This window comes from Mixophyes fleayi, chromosome 9, assembly GCF_038048845.1.
Source record: "Mixophyes fleayi isolate aMixFle1 chromosome 9, aMixFle1.hap1, whole genome shotgun sequence".
In the NCBI taxonomy this organism is placed as follows: domain Eukaryota; kingdom Metazoa; phylum Chordata; class Amphibia; order Anura; family Limnodynastidae; genus Mixophyes; species Mixophyes fleayi.
Window position 1 is genome coordinate 84750444 of NC_134410.1, and position 18313 is coordinate 84768756.

Consider the following 18313-nt stretch of genomic DNA (forward strand, 5'->3'; position numbering starts at 1 on the left):
CAGTAATAAAATTATGTTAAATTATGTTAGCCTTACTCGACTCCACGCAGTGAAATCTTCTGACCTGGACGAGAGGAGCTGACACTGATGTATATATGCAGCGCACTGAGACCCAGAAGCATTTCTGGCTTCAGTTCTGCTCCCAAATGCTCTCTTATAACATCATTACGGCTCTGAGAAGAGAGAGCAGAGTCATGGTAAGTCTAAATGTAAATATTGATGTTACAATCAGGTCCACATAGATAGAATATGTAATAAAAGAAACCTTCATAATAAAGTTTAATTTATATAATTAATGATCTATATGACCTTGAATCCAAGAATTTTCTAGATAATAGCTGTGAAATTATTTAGTATCAAACACCTTTAATATTTACTGATTGCAACATGCCTTCTATAGATCTCACAGTCTTTAATACACACATTGCCAGTTATCTGTGGCAACAAATTTGTTTAAGTCTGGCTGTAAGGCTTTTCAGACTCTCTGAAAGCTCTGCACATTCAAGATACAATGTGAGTTGCATAGATATTGTCAAGGATGCTAGATCTTGTAAAAGGCAAAAATACAGTTAGACATTAACATAAATATATACATGAAGTCATCATATTTCTCCTCTAAAACTGCTAATTGATAATTTCTGGTTCCCAAATAAACATTTTGAGGAACTTTTGAACCCAACAAGTGTGTAGAGAGAGTTGTTATCTTTTAGCAAATTCAATGTTCGATATTTGAACCCGTAAAGTAGCATTTGACACCATCATCTTCCTGCACTAGTTTTACAGAAGCATCACAGATCTAGGGGTATATTTACTAAACTGCGGGTTTGAAATAGTGGAGGTGTTGCCTATTGTCATCTTGGTGTGGGTACTAGGCACTCATTCAAAGAAGATTTACCAGGAACACACTGGAAGATCATTATACCAGGAATTATGCTGGATTGGTGCATGTACCAGGAATCCGCTGGAAGATGATATCACCAGGAACACAGAGGAAGATTGCGGATACCAGTAATACACTGGAGAATGCAGACACTAGGAACCTAAGGTAAGATACTAGGGAACAACTGGACAGGACCCAAATGGACAAAGAATTTGACGCTTGCTCTGCCATGAAAACCTGGCACCGATTAGCAGCCAAATGTGCCTTAAATAGTGCAGGTGAAATGAGGTGGAGGATGCCTGGAATCAATGTACAGGATCCACAGGTTTTAAAAGGCGATTAATTTTCAAAAGAACGAGTTAAAGTGTTCGCTTTATGATTTTTAGGTCTAAATATGATACTAAGATCAAAGTCTGTAAACAATATAGACAACTGAACTTGTAGAGGATTCAAACACTATAAAGGCTTTTACAGGAAACAGAGAACTCTCAAGGAGATACCGACATTCTTTGAGTGCAATTTTCAAAGCCAAATATTTTTTGTCATCGATAGCATAATTTCATTCTGCAGGAAGGAATTTGTGAGATAAGAAGCTGCACGCTACCTGGACCACCATCGTGGGAGAACTTGACCTCCAAAAATTTAGAGGCACTACCCTTCTCAAACTCACCCTGCCCCAACTCTTCTTTTTAAATTCTGACATCATGCAAAACGAGACCCTAGCAGCTATAAAATCTATCAAGGGCTCCTCCACCCCTCGTACTAAAGGTTTCACAGCCCAATATTATAAGAAGTTTGTGGAGTTTCTAGTTCCTCACTTGACAATTTTCTTTACTAAAGTAATAGAGGGGGCCTCCTTCGACTTAGCTACCTGCATAGCAAATATAATGGTAATCCCGAAACCCTGGAGAGACCGTACACATTGCTCTAGTTAAAGATCAATTTCTCTTCTCAATGTGGATTTAAAACTTTATGCTAAAATATTGGCCAACATTTTGAATTCCCTCCTACCATCTCTAATCCATCCCAACCAGGCCCTTGACAACATCAGAAGGACCATCAATCTAATTTACTACGTTTATGATGGTAAAAATCCTTCATTGACTATGGCATTAGATGCCAAAAAAGCATTTGTGTGTTGAGTGCTTGGGTCAATGGGCTTCTCTGGCAAATTCCTAAGGGAGATTTTGGCTTTATATCCCTCACCTTCTGCTGTTGTCTCTGGTAATGGTCTAACCTTGACATTCTGGATCACCAATGGTATGCGACAGAGATGTCTGCTTATTTCGCTCTTATCATAGATCTATTGGCTGCCAGGATACAAGCTAACAGAGATATAACGGTATTAGTGTGGGCACCATATAGCATAAATTGGCAAATTATATTTTATTAACTGTAGCAAATCACTTCATTTTCTCCCCTACCTTCTGGACGAACTTGATTTGCACAGTCATTTCTCAGGATATAAAATTAACCCCGACAAAACAGAAATCGTAGACTTTTGCATCCCTCAAGCGTACAAGACTTCCTTAGCGCAGACATTACTTTTTAATTGGCGATAACAAAAAATGTAATACCTGTGAATGCTTATTACCAAACACTACCATCAGCTTGGCCAAGCTAACTTTCCCTGTATTCTATCTCAAATCAAGTCAGACCTTGTTTTGTGGTCCCACCACTTTATTCCCTGGATAGGCAAATTAACGATGACCATCTTTCTTATACCCAGAAATTGGTCGTAATACACATATTTATTAGTTATTTTACTTTCTTTAAAAGCTGTATTCCTATTGATTGTGTCTGTAAATTAGATGTATCAATGTTGTACTACTGTAATTTGGCTTGTACTGTTTTGACCTTCAAGTGATAAATGTTTAAAAGAAAAAAAAGCTGCATGCTTGTTGTTTTCCATTAGAGGCTATTTTAGAAAGGATGGGTACAAAGCCACCCAAATTTACATCGACGTCCTAGAAAAAAGATTGTGTCTGATTGCTTAAGAATGGGGATATTGAAGAATGCCTGCTTCAGAATATGGAAAGCTTCAGTAACAGCATTGGTTCAATTCCTGGTGTTTGACCTCGTTTGAGTGAAGGCAATGATGGGGGCTACCAAGGGGGAGTACGCATGAATAAATGGCCGATAATAATTGGCAGAACCAAGAAATCATTGGGTGGCAATGAGGCCAGAGGGTTGAAGCCAATATAGAACAGCATAGACCTTTTCTGGATCCATTTGTAAACCAGAACCTTAAACAATATATCCTAGGAAAGACATCTGATCACACACAAAAATAAATGGTTCCAGTTTCAGACTTGATGTTTGAGAAGATAGGTAAACATTTCTGGCACATGGGACTGATGCAGCCCAAACGGCATCACCAGGTATTTGTAGTGGCCACGTTGGATACCAAAGTGACTTTTGACTCATTTCCTTGGTGGATGAACTTATAGGCTCCACAGAGATCTAACTTGGCGAAGATGGTGGATTCTTTAATCCGATCAAATCACTCATATAATTAAGTATGAGGTAATCAATACATTATCAAAAGCTCCCATGTTATAAATTAACATAAAAGAAACCTGCATTCACAGATGAGAAACAGGGACTAATGAATCCATGTTGTATAGTCTCTTTTATGTATACAGACATGACCTGTGTTTCAGGAAGCTATAAAAGATAAACATGACAACAAGGTGATAGCTTGTTGTCATGTATTAGCTCAATAGGACAGTCCCAGAAATTATGGGAAGGCAGAAACTCAGACCAGTGTTTGCTGAAGACATCCTGAAAGCTCTAGTATTGAGCAGGAATAACAGAAATAGACATTGCTGAGAAGGGGAGTTCTATTGGTGATACAAAGGGAATGACAATAGGTGAAAGTAGTCAGGGAAGGCCGAGGATGATAGAGCTAGAAGTACGAGGAATCACAAGTAATGGTTTCTTCGTGTACAGCCCCAATTCGAAGAGTTATAGGAGCAGTACAATATAAGGAATCTGTATATATGTCATCAATGGCAGTTAGGAAGACCAGAGTCTCCAGAGGTAAAATAGTCAGAGCCCATTTATTTAAAAGGGCGGAGGAGATGAAGTTCTCTGTGGCTCCAGAGTCCAGGAGGGCAGCATGAGTCACTGCCTGAGGGGGCTTTGAAAGAACACAGAGATTGGACATTTCCCAACATATGTGCGAGTAGGAAAGTAAGAGATGGAACCTCACTATTTCAGGTGACTCAGGTGACTTAAAGGCAGGTAAGCAATGCAACAAAGCAATGAGGTAGGTAAGTCAGATGGTTGGTTGCATAGGGAGAGGAATCAGTAGCAGAAAGAAAGAAGTAATAATGCCACTCTATAGATCATTGGTATGGCCTCATCTAGAATACTGTGTTCAATTCTGGAGTCCATATCTCCAGAAGGTTATAAATACATCAGAAACTGTACAGAGAAGGGCAACTAAAATGGTGCATGGCCTACAGCACAAAACTTACTAAAAGACTAAAAGAACTTAATATGTATAGTGTGTAGCAGAGAAGGGAAAGGGGGGCATGATAGAAACTTTCAAATATATCAAGGGTTTGAATAAGGTGCATGAAGGGAAACATTCTTCAAAGGAAGAGAATTACTAGAACACGAGGACATGCACTGAAACTGGAGGGAAGTAGGTACAGAGGAAGTTTGAGAAAGAACTACTTCACAGAAAGGGTAGTGGATAAGTGGAATAGCCTCCCATCAGATGTGGTAGAGGCTAATACAGTAGAGCAGTTTAAACATGCTTGGGATAGACATAAGAATAGCCTTATAAAGAATAAGGTTTAAGGTTACCATTGGTAATAAAACAATGGGCAGACTAGATGGGCCAAAGGGTTCTTATCTGCCGTCAAATTCTATGTTTCTAACTTCGCCTCCCCTGAATCATTTAAAACCTAGCATTTTCAGAATGCTTAGGACAAGAGACAAGTAAATTGCTTGACTGCACAGTAAAGACACAGACAGGTTCTTCGGAAGATAGATGAGACCGAACTAGTTACATGGGTTCTTTAAAAGGTGCAAGAGGAGCATGGAATCTGTATGCCAACCTGATGGTAATCCTTCTGCCCTGTATTTTTTCTAAGGATTGTTCCTGAAAATTAATATTCACAAGGTTACATTAGGTAATCAAGAGATGTAGGAAGCTCATGTAATGCTACCTTGTCCTTTATTCAGTCTGAGAGGCCCTGCCAAAGTGTTGCAACCAAGGCTTCATCATTCCACTATAACTCAGAAGAGACAGTGTGGAATTGCACCCACAGTCTGGGAGCCTAGATGGAGGCACAATTTACTGGCAGTAGTGGAGGCATCTCTGCACGCTCATCAATAAAATTCTAGAATGATGCTACAAAACAGTGTTTCCTAACTCCAGTCCTCAGGGACCGCTAACAGTGCATGTTTTCCATATCTCTTTGCTGCAGCACAGGTGTACTCATTACTAACTGACACATTTTGAAACATCCACAGGTGGTACTAATTATTTCACTTGTGACCTGGAAAACCTGCATTTTTAGGGGTCCATGAGGATTGGAGTTGGTAAACAGTGCTACAAAAGATGCACTGGTGTGTAAAATAGCACAATTCTTTTTTCAGAGAGGTAATGCCCAAGCCAACACCTAAGTAGATATCAAAGAAATTAAGTAGGCCTCATTGGCCCTTTTAATCAGCAAATTTTAGGAACTCCAACATACTCGACCAGAAAAGGTATTCGGAGATTAAAAAACAGAGTGGAAGCCACAGTGGCCACTGATGGAGCAGAAGACACTGGTTAACACTGTGATGACTGCAATCTGTTCGAAATGGTATTTAGCCGGGCAAAAAGTCCTTGACTGCACTGTACAAATTGCATTTGGGTAGTCTCTGTTTCGTCCACCTTTCCCAGAATGTGTTGGAGCAGTTCTTTTGGAACTGGGTTACCTGCAGAGGCTATATTGGCCAGTCAAAATGATTTGCCATTTCCTTTCCTTTGGCAAAATCCCCTAATACTATAAATAGACCTCGCGCAAGAACTAAGTTCATTGTGTATTGGATCTTCTACAGTGTAGAAGCTGTTTGCGGCGCCTGTAGTCTTTTTTTTTTGTTAATAACCAAGCATGTTCCGGATTGGATTTTACAAATATGAGGCCCTTCTGGCTGAAGATAAGAAGACTGCAATCAAAAGGGGGCCCTCCTGGCCAGAAGAATTGAGAATTTTCCAAGCATGGACTATTGGAATTACAAATTAATTTTGGACATTTACAAGCCGGACTTTGAATACAAATTTATTGGGACTTGGTTTACACTAGAGATGGGTGGGCTCGGTTCCCCGAGATCCGAATCCATCCGAATTTCGCCTATCCGAGTACTAAGCTGAGCAGGCTCGGTACTCTCCCGCCCAATCGGAATCGAAATCGAGGCAAAACGTTCTTGTGACGTATTCGTATTTCTGAGCTCGGTTCTTGCGAGATTTGAAAAGCATAAATACCAGCCTCCACAGCAATCCATCGCCATTTGACAGAGGGAGAGAGCAGGGTTAGGTCACAGGCTATATCAGCGCAGGGAGAGAGCAATAATTGGACACATTATTGTTTCTATTCTATACAATTCTAATATTAATACCAATTATTACAGCAGTAAGAGGAGGATAGAGGAGGGGTTTTTTTCAATTTCTGGCACTCCAAGTGCTTTTGGGGTGTCCCATATTCCCCAGTGTTTTACTATAATTTTTCTGGCTGTCAAAAGTCATATTTGTCAGCAGTATAAAAAAAATATATTTTAGCACTCCAAGTGCTTTTGGGGTGTTCCATATTCCCTAGTGTTTTACTGTAATTTTTCTGACTGTCAAAAGTCATATTTGTCAGCAGTATCTAAAACAATATTTAGTACTCCAAGTGCTTTTGGGGTCTCCCATATTCCACAGTGTTTTGCAGTAATTTTTCTGGCTGTCAAAATTCATATTTGCCAGCAGTATCTAAAACAATATTTAGCACTACAGGTGCTTTTGGGGTCTCCCAAATTCCCCAGTGTAAAAACACAAATTTTTCTGGCTGTCAAAAGTCATATCTGTTAGCAGTATCTATCTAATACAATTTTGGCACTACAAGTGCTTTGGCCTCATTAAAATGGATTCAAAGCAGTCCACATATGAGCAGAATCAGCAACCCGGTTCTGTCACCCGTCCTGATGGTAGAGTTCCCAGTACATCATCTGGGAAAGGCGATGTCAAAGTACATAGTCTTTTTAAAGCCGGTTAAAAAACACACACCAAAAAAAAATGTACCGTGTTGAAGCGAAAAAGAAGTGTAACTGAGGAAAAGTTAAGTGCCGATAAAAAAAAAATTGCCAACATGCCATTCTACACACGCAGTGGCAAAGAAAGAATGAGGCCTTCACCTTCCACAATTAGTGGCAGATCCAAAACAGTTACCGAGCCTTCTTCTTGTACGGTCACTCGTAACTAAGCAAGACCAAGTAATTTGCACAACTACTGTTACGCGTCAAAGCCGAGCTGCACGATAACAGTAAGGCAATAGAGGATAATGTTTGCTCTGAATCAGAAATGACAACAATCCCTGTGGAGAGTCCATTCAACAGTGGTATGTCTAATCATGAGCATTCTGTTAGTGTACCTATAAAGAAGCGGCCTTTCAGCAGTTCTGCTGATGTGTGCCTGAACATCCCGAGTGTAGCCAGTGAAACACAAATTAAGGATGCAACTTTAGTATTAGAGGAGAATGAGGGGGCCACTGGTGCAGGACTGCTGACACTGGTGCAGGACTTACACAAACAAACTCATCCTCATCAACATCCTCATTAACGCCCTCGTTGCCTACACAAATCTTTGTGTAGGCAACGAGGGCATTAATGAGTATGTTGATGAGGATGAGGTTGTTTGTGTAAGTCCTGCACCAGTGGCAGCAGTTCTGGCACGCGACAAGAAAAAGGCCATTGTCATGCCTGGCCATAAAACAAAAAAATCCACTTCTTATGTGTGGAATTATTTCTACCCCAATCCAGACAACAATTGTATAGCCATTTGTAGTGTATGTTAAGCCACAGTCAGTTGAGGGAGGGACCTTAACCAACTTGGAACCTCGTCTATGTTACGCCATTTGACGAGAGTTCATGGCAAAATGTTGGGAAAAGCTGAAAGTTCTTCCAAAAAAATTACAAGGACTCCATCATCAGCTAAGATCCTCCGGTTACCGATATCCCGACGGCTACAAAATATACCCACCACACCATCCTCATCAATATCCTCAGTAGCGCTCGGAGTTAGTCCTGCATCCCACTTATTAAGGCTGGATGACTCCTGCACTATTGTTAATTCCTCTGAAGAAAGCGTTAGTCCCACTGCTGCTGCTGTTGCTGCTGCTGGGGGTGAATCGTCAGCCCAGAGGAAGGTCAAGAAAAAGAGCAGTCCTACATTTCAACAATTAACTGTGAAACAATCATTTGCTAGGGGAAGCAAATATGACAGCAGTCACCCAGTCACCAAGCGAATCACAGACGCCATGGCTGCCATGTTAGTGTTAGATCTGTGTCCAATATCCACAATAAACGCAGCTGGTTTTCACAGTTAATTGAGGTTTTGTGTCCGCGCTACAGAATTCCATCGCGACACCATTTTTCCCGTACAGCTATTCCACAACTTTACCAAAAAGTGTGTATAAATGTAGAGATTGCACTGAAAAATGCCATTCTGCCCACTGTTCACTTAACCACAGATATGTGGACAAGTGGAAGTGGTCAAACCAAAGACTATATGACTGTGACAGCCCACTGGGTTGGTCATTCACCTTCACCAGTAGGAACAGCAGCAGCATGTACACCACTACGTAACATTTGTCACAGGCAGGCCACTCTTTTTATCACCGGCTTCACTAACAGGCATACAGCTGACAATTTGTTACGCAAACTGAGAGATGTGATTGATACATGGCTTATACCACTTGGACTCTCCCCAGGATATGTCATTTCTGATAACGCAAACAATATTGTGCGAGCATTACAGCTGGGTGATTTCCATCACATTCCCTGTTTTGCTCACACCATCAACTTGGTGGTGCAGAGATTCCTACGAAATAACCATGAGGTGCAGGAGATTCTTTCGGTGGCCCGTAAAATTTCAGGCCATTTCAGGCATTTGGCCACAGCATGTAGGAGACTGCAGCAGCTCCAAGAGCAGTTTAACTTGCCCTGCCACCAACTTAAGCAAGAGGTGGTAACTAGGTGGAATTTCACGCTGTACATGCTTCAGAGGATGGAGGAACAGCGCAAAGCCATCCAAGCGTATCGCACAAGCCATGACATTGGGAAAGGAGGGGGCATGTATTTCACTCTTGCACAGTGGGGAATCCTTTTAGTGCTGTGCAAGGTGCTGAAACCATTTGAAGTTGTGACGTGTGAAGTGAGTGCAGACTCTGCTAGTTTGAGCCAATTCATCCCTTTAATTAGACTATATGAAAAGCATCTTGAGAAACTGAAGGAGGAGATGAAAGCAAGCAATTCCGCAAAGTATGTTGGCCTTGTCGATCAAGTACTTAATTCGCTTCACAATGATCCTCGAGTTATTAAGATCTTGAACTCGGATCAGTACGTTTTGGCCACTGTGCTTGATCCAAGGTTTAAGACCTACATTGAGTCTTTGCTTCAAAATGAACAAGATGTGAACTTTTGCAAGGAGCTATTGCTCAGCAAGTTGCCCGCTGAACTGGGCCTTGGCTTGACAACATGTCCTCCTTCAGTTTCTCAAGCAGCTGCTGCTCGAAAAAAATAGAATTTTCAAAAAAGAAGCAGGGAGGACGCAGAGGACAGACCAGAACACTTTAACATCTGGGGGTAAATGTATGAACATGCGGGTTCTTCAACACCCGCGTATTCAGCGTGTTCGGCGATTAAATTTCAAGCGACGCTGCATTGTAAAGGGAAGTTTCCCTTTACAATGCAGCGCCGCTTGAAATTTAATCGCCGAACATGCGGGTGTTGAAGAACCCGCATGTTCATACATTTACCCCATGGGCTGGTTTGAAGGATTTTTTTAAAAAATGTGTGACCTTGCCCATAACTCCATCCAATATGAGTATTAACATGCAAAGCATGGTGGAGGATTATTTTCAAGAGGTAATTGATATGGAAATGTCAGACAGTCCCTTTCCTTACTGGGAAGAAAAGCAGGCAATTTGGAAACCCATGTACAAACTTGCTTTGCAACACTTAAGCTGCCCACCCTCCAGTGTGTACTCTGAACGAGTGTTCAGCACAGCAGGGAACTTAGTCAGTGATTGCCGTAGAAGGTTACTTCCCAAAAATGTTGAGAAAATGATGTTTATAAAAATGAACTACATCTTCCACGAGGAAGGCCTTCACCATCCAAACATCCAAGCACTGACTGTTCTCTAATGGCGGATTCAAGCGGCGATGAATTGATAGTCTGTGATGATGACGTACACACTGATGAGGGTGAGGATGAAGCTGAAGATGATGACGATAACATCTTTTTAAAACTTTCTATTTAAGTGTAGGGTGCAATCTACACCCAAAGAGGATAGGGACTTGGGGCATTTCCATATCACCTACCGTCTTGAAAGGCTGTTGTTTAGGCAATTTCCCCTTAAGGGTAGGGTGTCATACACAGAGTGACCCCAAACTGTCTTTGTCCATTTCTCCTAATATTGTACAGTCTATAACGGCTGAATTTTTGGGTATTTTATACAAGTGGAGGGGGGTCTAGAGAGACAGAAATCAAACTGGCTTTCTCCATTTCAATTAATATTGTACAGTTTATAACGGCTGAATTTTTAAATATTTTCTACAAGTGGAGGGGGGCCTAGAGAGACAGAAACCAAACTGGCTTTCTCCATTTCTTTATATATTTAACTATAAGTGTAGGGTGTAATATACACCCAAAGACGATGGCTGCATTGTCAATAGGCTAGGAGAGGAAGACAATCAGGTTTGTGTGCAGAATTAAGGACGGCCTACCAGGGATTAAACTGTTTTCTTCCTAATTTATTAGCTTTAGAATTACCTTACTTATCCAAGAAACAGGTGGAGCACTAAATTAGGTTATTGTATGTCCAAAAACATTGATTGTTATAGAAAATTGCAAACCAAAACCAGAACACGCAAGGGCGGTTTGGCAAAACCAAAACCAAAACACGACGGTAATCCAGATCCAAAACCAAAACCAAAACTAAAACAAGGGGGTCAGTGAGCATCTCTACTTAAGAGCAACCATTTCATTAAATAACATTTTTTTTGTTTTTATACTCAAATAGTGCTTGGTTCAAACTCATGTTTGGTCCAAATGTATTATGAGATTGAAGAGACATTGGCAAAGGGCACCTGGAAATTAGCTTCATCGTTTATGCATCCAATTAAAAATATAGGATCTCCATTGCTGTTTTGTAGAGTGGGAAAGGCTGCATTTCTTTTTGCATGGCAAGGAAACCCCTAAATATGTACACTCTCCAGCACTTTTCTCCATATTTTATCTCAGTTTTAATAATCTCACTCTTTTTTTTACACTGCTCCTCAAGTTAGGCACACCAGTGTATCTACTTCATACTTTGAAAGAAACCCTTTTGATTTGGCCAACTACTTCCATCGGCCAGTGTAAACGTCTGCTCCTATGCACTTGAAAATTTAGGTGTACTTTCACAAAACAAGGTTCTTGGTACCGGCAAAGAATATATTGCGCTGCCCCTTAGCCATCTTACATTTAGTAAATGAGGCCCACAGAGTCCACATTATCACTGCTGTGTGCCAAACAATAACTCTAATATCTATCAAATTACCATAATGTCCCTCAAAATAGTTACTAGTTCATAGTGAATGTAAGCAGCAGGATTGTTGCTAAATTCCAAATAAGCATAAAGGAAATATAACTGTATTTACATCTATATGGTGTAAGTGAGACTCCCTGGTTCACTGCATGTTGTTTATGAAGTCACCACACAGTGATAGGGACATTGAGGCAATGGCATTCCTTGTATGCCACCAAAACATCAGGGATTTAATTTTTCTTTGTTATTCATTACATAAATCTTTGCACAAATATTAAGCCAATAAATTCAACAAATAAAGCAGAGAAAAACAAAGATCGCCCAAAGTCCAGTGGTATTAATACCTGGGATTGTAAATAGAACCCAGCCATCAGCAAGACCCAATTACTGTTTTTACCCATTATAACTTTAATATATAGAGTTTATTTGTAATAAGGCATTTAGTATCATTGGATAAAATAATAAATCAAATTGTATAAAATATTAAACAAGGTTCTAGATCTAGCAAAGGAGCATTGCCACTAACACTGTTAATAGTGCTAAATATTATTATTATTATTATTATTATTATTATTATTATTATTATTATTATATAGAGTTTTAGAATGGATTGTCTTGAGAGGGCAAAAATACCCTTTTTACCAAGCTAATAATTGAATCTGATTGCTTATTTCTGCTTTACTAAGTCATTATGTAGCCAGGTTAAGGTGGCCCTTAAAAGAACATGTCTACCTCTGGATTCCTCCTTTGCTTCAGGTCCCTATAGTGGTAGCATGGACTGCCTTCACTTTAGATGTGACACATCACCATGGTCTAAACAAGAACATGATAATTTCTGAGTTACATACATTTTAGACAGAATAAATAATGAGAGCTATATATGTAAAATCACATTCTGTAAACTCTTATGTATTATTTGAATGCATGAACTACGTGACTTTTATGTCCTTTTAGTTACCTGTATGTATAGATATTCAAATGCAGCAGGATCGGAATGCAGAATATCAGCTGGATCTTTGGGAAAAAAGCAGACTCGGAACAAACATCTCATACCTTGATAGTGAGTTCGATGTACAACCTAGGAAGACCAAATCCATAATTACAGGTGCACACTGCACAATAATGTATGTATAAAGTGCTGCAAGTTTGTGAACACTTCATATTAAATGTGTTTAGATCTTCATCTAAGTCCTACAAATTGATAAGGAGAACCCATTGAATCAAATAACACACATTTATTTTCTTCATTCATTCACATATTGATCAAAATGAACTATAATTTAATTGGAATTAAATAGTAATGAGTCAAGAGTTTCAGTCAATCGAATGATAGTCAGTGATGAGTTTGGGTGGCTCTGTCCTATTTTAACCCCCCTATAAACCTGAATTACCTTCATTGCCAAAGACTGGTCTTCACCACACATGAACGCATGCCATACCTCAACCAAAGGAGATTTCTGAGGACCTCAGACAAAGGGTTGTCACTGCTTATCAGCCTGGAAAAGGTTACAATGATTCCTAAAGGAAAATGATTTGGGAAAGGATTCCTAAAGACTTTGGGTTTCACCAAATGATTGTCATGGTAAATTGTGTACATATGGCTAAAATTCAAAAACATTGTTACACTCTTCAGAAGCAAGGTCATATAATATTACGGGAGATCACAAAGAACCCAGGATAACATCAATGGTTCTACAGGCTTTACCTGCACTGACTATTGTCAGTGTTCAATGAGTCCACCATTAGGCAAACACTAAACAAGAATAGTGTGTGTGGGATGACAACACAGAGGAAGCCACTACTCTCCAAGACAAACATGGCTGCCTATTTTTGCTAAACCACCTGAATGAGCCAGAAGACTACTGGAAGAATGTTCCTTGGACAGATGAGTCTAAAATAGAATTGTTTGGCTTAAGCAAGAAGATTATATTTGGAGAAAACATACCATTGCATTATAACATCAGAACCTCATCCCAATTGTGAAACATGGTGGTGGCAGTATTATGGTTTAGGGCTCTTTTTCTGTTTTTATGTCACAGGACTAGTTCCTTCCATTGATGGAACTATGAATTCTGGTTGTACCACCAAATTCTAAAAGAGAAGCTAGAGTATTCCTCAATGAACTGAAGCTCAGTCGAAGGTGGGTCTTGCAGCAAGACAAGAACGCTAAACACACAAGTCAGTCTACAAAAAATAGTTAAAACAGAAGAAAATTTGTTTTGCAATAGACCAGACCTTAATCCAATAACAATATTGTGGCAAGACCTGAAGCAGGGTGTTCATGCAAAAAAAAACCCACTAACACTCATTAGTTAAAGCAGTTCTGTAAAGCAACGGGCATGGTGTATGGTGTTGCAACCCCTTATCTATTCCATTCCTGAATTGCACTGTTTAGCCATATTGTTATCAGGAAGTATCAGTGATGTAACTATAACATCTCTTTGGAAAAGTACTTCAGGTGTTAAATTCCACCTCCACAGGGAACACTCAGGAGTTGAGTGAATTAAGCTACCATTGTTATTTCTATTTGCTCCCTATTGTCCACTAGTGAGCTCTACAGCCAGCCAGGAGCCAGATCCAGCAGGGATCACCTTATGGAAGACACCTGGGGAAGTAGGGGAGGGGCCTGGATAGTTTAAGCAGCCCACCAATTGAGATCTTTTGCTACTTCCCTGGGCAGGCAGTTCCCAAGGTGGGATTAGGAGGTGATAAAAGAGGCTACTCTGGGAGCTGGACACATGTGTGACTAACTTTTGGCCAAGAGATGATGCTCTGTGGAATATATCTCATTGGATTTATTTGAACTGATTTCCTCACTTGTTAGACCTGCTATCGTTATTTAATCCTGTTCTGCAGAATAAATCATCCTTCTATTTTTCCTCTAATACCATGTCTGAGTGATTTGGGAAACACGTATCTTCACAAGATCTATAAGGAAAATGGTGCAAAATTCCTCCAACCCAATGTACAGAACTGATCAACATTTACCATAAATTTTTGATTGAAGTCATTGCTGCTCACATTAATTACTGAAAGTATAGGTTCACATACTTTTTCCAACAAAGAAATTTAATGTTGGATTTTTTTATGAATAAATGAATGGAAAAGTATATCCCTTTGTTTGTTATTTGATTTATTTATTGTCCTCTTTATCTATTTGTTTGACTTAGATGAAGATTTGAACACATTTCACATTTACGCAGAAATTCAGAAAATTATAAAGGGTTCAAAACTTCCAGCATCACTTCAGATACATTAGGCAACACTAAGAATCTGCAAAATCAAAAACACACTTCATACACGTGGGAGATTCCAATTATCACATGCATAAATGCACCTTTTTTAAGATGTGGTTGCGTGCTTTACATGACTGCAGCTCAGCTATATATTTGCCTTACTAAAATGTACTATATAATATGTCAATGTTTTATTTACTCAGGCATTAATTCATCTTTTTTATTTCTTTGCCTTCGTATACTTCAGGTAGATCTGAATCCATGATGAACTAAATGGATTTCCCATAGAGAAACTCAGCTTACAGTCAGGAAAGACCAGTCACTAAAAATGATCGTCTTGCAATATGCACTAGCTCACCTATGTGGAAAGGTAAGCAACTTCCTCTCCATTGTTAGTTCACTCAAATCATTCTCACACACCTCCAGAATATTGAAGTACATATTTGTTTTTTATGTAAAGAAAAGAATGTCTATTTGGGTTCATTTGTTTGTTTTGTATTATACCGTCATTGATTGGGTGAAGGTGCAGAGTAGGTGTGGGGTTGTATATAGTTTTTGTAAAGCTATGGGCAGAACAGCATATGTGTGTAGCACCAGTGCTTTATTATTGCCACATAATATAAGCCTAAATGTATGTCAAAATACCCACAGGTTAAAAGCATCATGAAATTCCTCTGTAATGTTTACAGTAACTATGTCTGTCAATATAATCCCCATTATAGTTAGTAACATATATTATGTTTATATTAGCAATACTAGATCCTGAAATATTATTATATCACTTCAATATTATGGTCTTCAGCCAATCCTTAGACAGGCTAACGCACGCGTTTTAAGACATTTCTGAATTTAAAAATTCAGAAATGTCCTTCATTGTCTCATAGGACAGTATCTAGGATAAACTATGTCCACCAGCTTATAGTAGCAGATAGGTATCTTCCCATTGAGATCTCCGATCACACAATGTTGAAAATAGTTCTGGCAGGGGCTACAAAATTGGGTTAAAATGTTTTTGCTCTTGTCTCTTCTCTTGATCCCTTTTCCATCTATATCTGAGCTCATACATTTCACAATTAATTATGTATGCAATATTAATTAAGAGCCAGTAGTGCAGGGTGCCTACATTTCTCAAATTAAGTCTTACCATAAATAACGTGCTACTGATTTAGATGCAGCTAAGCTGGAGGCAGCACAGGCCGAAAATTGTTCTATATTGGATCCCTGAGACTTGACTTTCCTGGCTTGGCAGCAAGTGCATTGTTGCTGGTGCATATAGATCTTCCCTTTACCAAAGGCATGTTTAAAATGGGCAACAAATATAGTATACTCATAGCATTGCTGTCCAAAAATAGATTAATTGTCCCTGGGTATTTCTAATATATACAACACACTCTGTATTTTATGCTTAGATAATGGGATTAATATTTTTTAATTTATTCTAAATTTCAATTTCTTGAAGGGTACTTATGATTTGCAGGAAATGAAAACTTTTTTTAGATTTTGATAATTTTTCCTCACTTAGGTAAGTTTGAAGCATCACTCCTAAATGTTTACATCACAAAGGAGGAAATTATTCAACTCCTAACAGGAAAGACTCCTATGGATACCTATTTATTAAAGGTGATGAGCCCTATGCAGCAGGGTTTGTTATTACATTATTCTACCTTTCAAAAGGGCTCACTATTTATAAAGTATCACAGTGGTACAGTGTTAACAGAACAAAAGCATTTGAAAATATTTTATTGTAGGAATAAAGCTTTTTAGCACTGCAGTACAGTTTAAATTATGTTTATTAATACTCAGCTGCCTAGGCAATATTTTATTTGCTAAATTAAGGTCATAGTTAATTTTTGATATCCCCCATAAGCAGCAATAAAAAAATTACAGTTATTGTCCCAATAATTTCTATTGTAAATGAATAGGCACATTTAGGGGCAGATTCCATTAGCCGCGGCACATTATTACTGTTACTACAGTAACTTCTCTGCTGATTTTAGCTTGCAGCTCTATGAGCCGAGAGAAAGAATCAGTGAGATTTCTGTCAAATCCAGTGGCTGTGTTGTTATGGAGAACAACGCGGCTAATTGAACCTGCCCCATATGATGATAAACTTTGTCCATTGTTTAATATTCTGTGTTTATGAATACTCTTCATTTTTTAGAAAAAAATTGCCTCATTGTGTTGATACTAGGGATGCTCAGGCTCAGTTTTTCGAAAACTTAGCCCACCCCCCTCCCTTGAACATCCCAAATCCAAGTACCGAGTACCGAGCTGAGTCGGATCTGTGCTTTCCCGCTTCCTCTGAAATAAAAATCGAGACAAAACTTCATCATCGCGCCGTCGGATCTCGCGGGTTTTGGATTCTGTAAGTACTTCCTTCCCTAGAGATCCAGTGCCTTTTCTCAGACAGACACAGGAGGGGTAGCAGCATTCTTGGCAGTCTCCAGTGCATTTGTACAGCCCCACTGCTCACACAGAAAAAGTTTATGTGTAAAAGTCAAACTGGAAAGAACCAGTAAGGCAGTAGAAGACACTGTATGTTCAGAAGTTACACAAATCCCTGAGGAGAGTCTATTCATGAGTGCTAAGTCTAAGCCTGACCTTTCTGATACTGTGCTTATAAAGAAGCCTCCTTTCACCATTTCTGCAAAATTGTGGATGAGCAGCCCAAGTGTAGCTGGTGGTGATAGAGAAACCGAGGATGCCACTTTGGATTTGCAACAGGATGAGGGGGGATATTTGTGTAATTGACGATGGAGCTAATTAGGATGTTGATAATGATGATGTTGTTTGTGTAAGTCCTGCACCAGTGGAAGCAGTACATGCCAGTGATAAGAAGAAGGCCATTGTCATGCCTGGGCATAAGACCAAAAAATCCACCTCTTATGTGTGGAATTATTTTTACACATATCCTGACAACAGTTGTCTAGCCATTTGTAGCATTTGTAAAGCCACAGTCAGTAGACGTAGGGACCTTAACCATCTAGGAACCTCATCCATTTTATGCCATTTGAAGAGCATTCATTGGAAGCTTTGGGGAACTTATGCTAAAAAAATAACAACAATCAGTCCAGCATCAGCTAGCTCCCTTCTTTCACCTAGATCCCAGCACCTGCAATCTACACCGACAACACCTTCCTAATCAATATTCCTACTAGTGATCAGAGTTAATCCTGCAACCAAGTTGCTAAGGCTAGATTACTCCACCCCTATCCAGCATTCCTCTGAAAAATTATTGAGCATTAGGCCCCCTGCTGCTGCTGCCACTGGGGGTGGTTCTTCATCCCATAAGCAGACCAAGAAGAAGACTACTAGTAGTTTACAGCAATTGACTGTTAAAAAATCGTTTGCAAGAAGAAGGAAGTATGAAAGCTGTCACCCAGTCGCAAAGCGGTTCACAGACGCAATGG

The 18313-nt window shown here is 39.5% G+C and overlaps 1 protein-coding gene across 3 annotated transcripts in view; it reads right to left on the minus strand.

Annotated features, from left to right (window-relative positions):
• Positions 1 to 18313, minus strand: part of FRMPD3 (FERM and PDZ domain containing 3) — a 735664-nt gene that overhangs the window by 253500 nt on the left and 463851 nt on the right. For all 3 annotated transcript variants that reach the window (XM_075184613.1, XM_075184611.1, XM_075184612.1), the window contains 2 exons: positions 12626 to 12745; positions 37 to 173 (listed from right to left, as the gene is read on the minus strand). In XM_075184613.1, the coding sequence (XP_075040714.1) occupies positions 37 to 173; positions 12626 to 12745 (257 nt within the window). The remainder of the gene's footprint in view (positions 1 to 36; positions 174 to 12625; positions 12746 to 18313) is intronic.